The sequence below is a fragment of the Chamaea fasciata genome, unplaced genomic scaffold (assembly GCF_029207755.1).
Source record: "Chamaea fasciata isolate MVZ Bird 193981 ecotype frontalis unplaced genomic scaffold, bChaFas1.0.hap1 SCAF_29, whole genome shotgun sequence".
Classification (NCBI taxonomy): domain Eukaryota; kingdom Metazoa; phylum Chordata; class Aves; order Passeriformes; family Sylviidae; genus Chamaea; species Chamaea fasciata.
This window is the reverse complement of record NW_027094114.1, coordinates 3,212,872-3,220,839: the sequence shown is the minus strand read 5'-3', so window position 1 is coordinate 3,220,839 and position 7,968 is coordinate 3,212,872. Positions and strand designations below refer to the sequence as shown.

The following is a 7,968-nucleotide window of genomic DNA, read 5'->3' as shown; positions in this document are numbered from 1 at the left end:
GCCTGGAGTGGGGTGACACTCCAGCCCCCCATTTTCGGAGCAGACGCAGCGCTGAGTGCAGGGGGGCTCAGGGTAAAACTGCACCCCCCGGGGGTAGTAGCGGCCCTCCAAAACACAGCCACACTGGGGGAGGGGCAAGCAGTGATCCCCACTCCGGAAAAATCCGGGATTGCAGAAACAACCTTCAGTGCATGTGGAGGCATCAGAGCAGTCCTGAGGTCCAGCTTCGCCTTGGCAGGTGGGGGGGCAGGGGGACCTGCAGAGCTCATAGTGCTGATTTGGGGGACACACGGGACCTGTCAGGAAGGGAGAAGGACAAAAACCCCCATGGACACAAAAAACTCCCTGCAAACCCTCAAAACCCTCATGGATACCCCAAATTCCCATGAATGCCCCAAAACTCCCCATGCAGGCCCCAAATTCCCAAACTCCCCAGGGACATCCCTAAACTCCCTTGTCTGAACTCCAAAGCCTCCCATCCAAACCTCAACACCCCCTCATGCAGATCCCAAACCCCCCATGGACACCCCAAAACTTCCACTGACGCCCTAAAGCTCCCCATGGAGACCCAAAAACCCCTGGGAACACCACAAACCGGCCATGGACAGCCCAAAGCCTCCATAGACAGCCCCAACCCTCCTTCCGCCTGCTAGACACCTCAGAATCCTCCATGGACAGCCCAAAACTCCTTGCCTAACCCCTGTGTCCCTCTCTGCCCTCCAAAAGGCCCCCTACTCTCCCAAGGCCCCCAAGTCTCCCCATACTGCAGAAGGCAGTTGTGCGCCACGGCCGCACGGCAGCGCCCTGGCTCTGGCATGCAGCAACATAGGCGCCAATGGCCTGGCACACGGTGTCCTGGTGTCCCTCGTACAGGCAGGCATCAAAGAGACAGTCATCCAAGTAAGGGGTGGGGTCGATGACGTCGTGGCAGGCGGCAAAGGGCCCCCGTTTCTTCACCAGCAGCCCGCAGTGCTTGTCCCCACGGTAGGCACGTTTCTGGGCGTCGCTGCACACCTGGCAGCCCTCACTGTACCCAGGTGAGCACCCAGGGACATCGCCAACCTTCCAGCTGTCCCCCAGGTGCGTCTCATTGTCAGCACGGCGGCCATCGCGGGTGACAAAGTCATCATGGGGGTCGCCATTGGCATTGCCGCAGAGGCCGCAGACGGCGCCAGCGTAGGTGTTGGGGACGATGACACGGGCATAGCTGTACCAGTCAAAAGTGACAGTGACACCCGCGTCAGTGGTGATGAAGCCGTGGACGCCACGGAGAGACACCTGGAGCTGCTGGTTGTGGGTGAAGGGAAGGTCCAACAGGACACCATTAACCTGGGAAAGAGAACCGTGGGTGGCATGAGGTCAAGACAATGAAGTTGAAACCCACCCAGGTGTCAAAGGATTACCTTGAAGACCACCTAGATGCCACATGATGACCTTGAAACCCACCTGAAGACCATACAATGACCTTGAAACCTTACCCAATGCCATAGAATGACCCTGAAACCCACCCAGATGCCACACAAGGGCTTTGTAGCCCACCAAGACACCATGCAATGACTTTGAAGCCTACCAAGGTGATTTTGTAGCCCACCCAGATGCCACCCCAATGACTTTGAAACCCACCTGAACACCATAGAAGGATCTCGAAACCCAATCAGATGCCTTGAAATTACTTCGAAACCCACCTAAACACCTTACAAGGACTTGAAACTCCACCCAGGTGTCATGTGATGACCTTGAAATGCACCTGAAGACCATACCATGACTTTGAGCCCTCCCCAGATGCCATGCAATGACTCTGAACCACCCCCATCATCTCCTTCATCCCTACCTTGACCTTCCGGGGATGTTCCTGGCTGAGGCTGAGGGTCATGTTGTACACCTCCATGGTGACCACCTTGGTGAAGGAGACCAGGTGGCTGCCACGGTGATTGTTCTCCACAGTGACGGCAAAGGGGATGAGGGTGGGGTCAGTGGAGCAGAGCCCAGCCAACAGGTAGACACAGGTACCCATAAAGTCGTAGCGGTGCCCATCGAAGGTGGTATAGTGGGGGTCACCAGTGGCCACGCAGATCGAGCGGCTGTTGGCCACGCACCGCCGCACGCCCTTCACCACCGCGCACACCTCACCCGGCTTACACCTGGAGTCCTCGCATACCACCATTCCCAGCTCCGTGTCACACCTGCATCTGGAGCGACAGGTCTCATCGCCCCAAAACTCCTCACCAGGGCGGTAGTAGCGGCCATCACGGGTGCAGCCACAGCAGGACACTGGTACGCACTGTCCGCCACCGAGCACGTGGCCAGTGTTACAGGCACAGGTCTCCATGCAGGGCTGGTCACAGGTGGTTGGACTGTCCCAGTCAGAGCAGGTGGCTGGACAGGCGTTGCCGCAGGGCTCATAGTGGCTGTTTTCAGGGCAAGGTAAGGCTGCAGGGGGAGGAAATTGGGGTGAGGGAGGGATTAGGGGAGCAGACAGCATTCAACAAAGTGGATGGGGATTGGGAAAGGGTCTCAAACATGGGGAAGGGTCTAGCAAACAAAAAGAGTCTGGATTGTAAGGAGGAAGGTCTGGGAAACATGGGAAGAGACTGGGAAAAGTGGCATGAGGTCTGAGCCATGTGGCAAGGGTCTGGGCCATGTGGCATGGGGTCTGGAATGCACAGGATGAGGTCTGGGACACAAGGATAGAGGCCTGGAATATGTGGCAAGGGTCTTGAAAATGCAGGATGGGTGTGGGATACATCTGGGACACAAGTGTAAGGGCCTGGCTCATGTGGGAAAGATCTGGAAAATGTGGTATGGATTCTTAGAAAGATGTGGTGAGTTCTGGGCCACAAAGAAGAGGCTGGAACACCAGAAGACAGTTCTGGAGAACTTGCAAGGATCACCTGAGGGATTTGAAGGCTTCAACCCAGGATGGATCCCACTCCATTCCCCTCCTCCCCCACTCTGGCTCCTTCCCTTCTCAAAGAAAACCCCAGCTCTTACGGCATCCTGATGGCGTCCAGTCATGGACCACAGCTCCACGCTTCCGACACATTGCCGCGTATGTCTCCAGCACCTGGCAGAGGATCGACCTCGCCCCATCACTCAGGCATAGGTCTGACAGGCAGCTGTGATAGAAGTCTTGAGGCTTCACTATGTTGTGACATGCTCTGAAGGGTCCCTGGAAGGATTTTTTGATGATCCCACAATATTGGTTCCCGCCATAAAGCTCCTTCTTATCCTCATCACACACTGGGCATGTTCCATCACAATAGTCCCAACAAATTGGGTCATTGGCCTCAGAGTCAGCACTTTTCCAGCTTTTGGCCCATGTGACAATGGCAGTGATGTTGTCACCAGCCTCGGGGATTTCGTTGAGGGGCTTGAGGTTGAAATTCCCGCAGAGGCCGCGGACATGGCGGAAGTAGCTGCTGGGGAGGTCGATCAGGAGGTGCCAGTTCCAGTCATAGGAGATCCGGAGACCAAAGTCTGTCTCCAGAGCAACACAGAGCCCACTGGGACGGACCCGCACCTTCCCATCTGCCAGGAGCACTGGGAGCAGCGTTACCTCCCCATTCACCTGCCGACGGCCCAACGTTCCCAGTTATCTCAATGTTTTATTCTCAACATACACCAATATTTTATTCCAAATGTACCCTAATATTCTATTCCCCACATAGCCCCATTCTTTATTCCCAGCATATTCCAATGCTAAATTGCATCATATCCCAACATTTTACCTCTTACATATCCCAACATTATATTCCTGCCATATTTTGCTACTGACATACCCCAACATTCTCTTCCCACTATGACCCAATGTTTTATTCCCAAAATATCCAAACACCCCAGAGTATTTTATCCCTGCTGCATCCCAACATTTTATTCCTGAAATACCCAAATATTTTATTCTCTAGACACACCAACATTTTATCCCAGTTTATCTCAACATCTTATTCCTGGCATATCCTGTTTTATTGCTGACATACCCCAACATTTCATTCCTAACAAATCCCAACATCTTATTCCAAGCTTATCACAACATTCTGTTCCTGAAATTTCCAGATATTCTCTTTCCCATATTTTGTTCCCACCATTTCTCAACTTTTTATTCCTGACATATCCAAACATTTTATTCCCAAAATATCCCAACATTTCAACAATCCATCTCCCAATCTGACTGATTTATCCCAAAATAACATTGGCACTGGCTGGATGAAGCAAAAAGTGGGGGAAAAGCCCAAAATCTCATATTTCCACCCAACTCACCCGGACTTTTCCAACTTCATTCCGGTGGAAGGAGATGCGTTGTCTGTAGACGTCAACATTGACCAAGGAGACATAGGACACAGATTGGATCCCGCCACGGATATCGTTCTTGGCCTCAACCCTGAAGGGCACCAGCCCAGGGTCATTTCCATGGGATTCGGCCATGGTGTAGGTGCAGGTTCCTTGGAAGTCGAAGTCAAGGCCGTTGAAGGTGCGGAAGTGTGGGTCACCCCATGCCCAGCACGTGGCAACCAGGGCCGGGACACAGCGGGATTGGGCACCGTGGGGCCGGCAGCGCTCCTTGGGGCGGCAGTGCAGGGACTTGCAGGGGTCTGGGAGGAGAGGGAGAGCAGGATGAGCCGTGGGCTGGGTGAAATAGGAGATAAACACTGCAGGAAGCCATGGGCTGGGGAAAAGGATAGGGAAAAAATTGGGGGTAACTCACATGAGAGAGAAAACTCTGAGATGAGAAAGACCACGGAATAGGAAAAATCACCGTATGGAAGAAATTATGGGAACAGTAGTGGAATGAACCATGGGAGAAATCATGGGATGGAAAACCATGGGAAAGACCATGGGAAAAACAATGAGAAAAACCATGGGAAAGACCACAGAAGAAGCCATGGGATGGGAGAAACCTTAGGAGAAACCATCAGAAGAATTGCCCCATCCCTGAGGCTTAGTGACACACGCAGGATTCTGTTCCCTCCACCTCCCTTTCCCTTTTTTCCACAGTCAACCCCTCAAGCATCCCCAGATCCACTTTGCATCGAAAGTCCCCTTTTCCCTCATTTTTCCTCACTTTTATTGATGCATCCCAAGACCCCTTCCCGGATTTCGCAGGATTCGTCCTCAGTGCAAGTGTGCTCATGGCAGGTAAGGCCCTGGCCAGGGACACAGGTGCAACGGCGCTGGCAGTGATCCCTGAAAAACATCTCATGGGGCTGTGGGGAGGGAGAAGGGAGAAAGGGAAACCCATGAAAATAGGGGATATAAAGAAAAAATGCAGAAAAAAGGGGCATAAATGGAGAAGAATAGGGAAAATAGTGAACAAATTGCAAGGCAAAGGGATGTACATACTTACCTTTCCTATAAATAGAGGAAAAGGGGGAAATGCAGGGAAAAAAAGACATAAATGCATAAAAATAGGGGGGAAATGCTGGGGAAAAGCATAATTATAGGAAAAATGTGGGAAATGCAGAAAAAGAAATGCAAATGTATAACAGGGAGAAATACAGGCAAGAAAAAAAGATTTCACTGCCTAAAAATAGAGGAAAAGAAAGGAAATGCAAGAGAAATATGACATAAAAATAGGGGGATGGAAAGGGGAAAAATGGTGGGAAAATGAGATAGAAAAATAGGGGGAAATGCAAGAAGTAAAGGTGTAAATGCATAAAAATAGGGGGAAATTAATTTTTAATGGGGGAAATTAACTTTTAAAATGTAAATACATTAGGCTAGGAAAAAAGAAAACAACATGAAAACAGGTAAATGCAGAAAAATAGGAGAGAAGAGAAAACAAATGAGGAAAAATATAGCTAAAGACATAAAAATAGAAGAAGGAAGAAGGAAATGAAAGAAAAAAAGGAAGCAAATGTATAAAAATAGGGAAAAAATGAAGGGAAAAAAGACATAAATGCCTAAAAACAGGAAAAAAGGGCAGAAATACTACCTTATAGTCTTCCTCATCGCTAAAGCATCCGCAGTGCTCCTCAGGAATGCAACTGTGTCCATCAAAGACAAAGCCCTGATGGCACTGGCAGCCCTCAGTGCAGGTTTGGGGACAGGTGGTGGCATTTCCAGCACAGGTGTTGGCACAGGTGTTAGTGCAAATGGAGTAGGTGCTGTTGGCTGGGCAGGTGAGGGCTGGAATTTTCATGGAATCATGGATTGAGTTGTATTGGAAGGGACCTTAAAGCTCATCCCATCACCCCATGGTGTCACCACTGTCACCCACACCCAAACAGGGAACATTCCCCGCCTGTGCCCCCCCAAACTCCAGTATCACCTGGAGATCTTCCCAACCCCAAACAGGACATTTTCCCCTGTGCCCTCCCAAAACTCACGGCAGAAGGATGGTGTCCTCCAAGCCCCCACAGTGACTCCGGCATGTTGGCACATGGTGACATAGCTCTGGATATTCTGGCACAGGACATGCGTGTCCCCTCCCATCATACAGAGGTCATGGATGCAGGATTGGGAATACGGGATGGGGTCGATCATGCGATGGCAGGAGCCAAAGGGACCTTCGGGGGCCGTGAGGAGGCCACAGTAGTTGGGTCTTTGGAGGACTGCCACTTTCTCCTCTGGGCAGGTGGGACATTCATCCTTGGGACAGGTGTCATCGCAAGGCGTGTCTGTTGTTTTCCATGCAGATCCAAAGGCTGTTGCATCTGGAGCCAGTTGGCCACTGGAGAGCTGGAAATCGTCATTGCGTTGGCCATTGTAGTTGCCACAGAGGCCACACAGGCGCCCCATGTAGGTCTGGGGGACTGTGACCATCACGTGCTGGACAAGGTCATAGTGGACAATGAGGCCGAAGTCAGTGCGGAGCAGGACACCTGTCCCATGTACATAGACCTGGACCTGTCCCTCTCTCAGGATGGTGGGGAGGTGGTGGGAGATGGAATCCACCTGGGATAGAGAAGGAAGAGTCCTCCAGTGAGAAGGTGAGACAAAAAATTTTGGGAAAACATCTTCCAAACAATATTCTGACACATTTGTGGATCCCACTTGGAAGGAAAAGTTCGGACGAGAATGGATTAGTCTTGCAGATGGAGTGAGGGCTCCCCTCATCAAGGAAGCACAGATTTGTGGCTGATTGAGGTAGAACAAAAAATTTAGGGAAAACACTTTCCCACCAAAGTTTTAGTGCATTTACAGACCTTGCTTACAAAGAAAGGTTGGCAGGAGTATGGACTGGGCTTGGAGATGGGCTGAGGTGTCTCTTGCATCAAGGAAACCCAATTTGGGGGGCATCCCATGAGATCTGGAACATCAAGTGCCACCTTACCATGACATCTGCCCTCTCTCCTTGTTTCAAGGTCAAGGTGACCCCATAGACTTCCACAGACAATGCTTGTATCCCAGAGACCTTCCCCTTCTGCCGCGCCTCCTTCTGGATTGTGACAGTAAATGATGTCGCGTTGTCACCTGTGCAGGTCTGGGTGAGGATGTAGGAACAAGTACCAGTGATGTTGAAGGCCATCCCATCAAAGCTGACATAGGTGTGGTCACCTGTGGCCACGCAGGTGCTGGACACCTGCAAGGGACACTGGAAGACACCATCAATGACCTTCCCAGGGCGGCCATCAGGACAGGAAGTATTTTGGCACTTCACAGTGCCACCAGAGAGGCACTGGCATATCTCCTGCTCTGTGGGGTAGAACGTCTCCCCCTCTTTGTAGTAGACTCCGTGGTGGCTGCAGCCACAGTGGGACGTGGGGACGCACTCATCGCCGCTGAGCATGAAACCATCCTGACATGTGCAGCCCTCACGGCACCGCCCTGGGCACGTGGCAGAGTCAGCGCTGCAGGTGTGCTGGCAGGTGTGCGAGCAGAGCTCATAGGAGCTGTTGGAAGGACAGGGAATATCTGCCGGGAGACAATGGGATTCCTGAGGAACCAGGAAATTCCAAGCCAAATCCTGGAAATTTCCTGGAATTCAGGAGCAAACTTCACCAAATACAGAGATTTTTAGCCCAGTTTCAT

General features: G+C 51.5%; 1 protein-coding gene across 1 annotated transcript; it reads right to left on the bottom strand.

Moving 5' to 3' along the window:
• Positions 1-693: 693 nt before the first annotated feature.
• LOC136302474 (IgGFc-binding protein-like) lies at positions 694-7,726 on the bottom strand. Its single transcript, XM_066205953.1, has 7 exons — positions 7,271-7,726; positions 6,324-6,891; positions 5,930-6,123; positions 4,258-4,488; positions 2,992-3,568; positions 1,832-2,430; positions 694-1,329 (listed from the first exon to the last, which is right to left on the bottom strand). The coding sequence occupies exons 1-7, from the start codon at positions 7,724-7,726 to the stop codon at positions 694-696; spliced, it is 3,261 nt and encodes a 1,086-aa protein (XP_066062050.1).
• Positions 7,727-7,968: the final 242 nt, after the last annotated feature.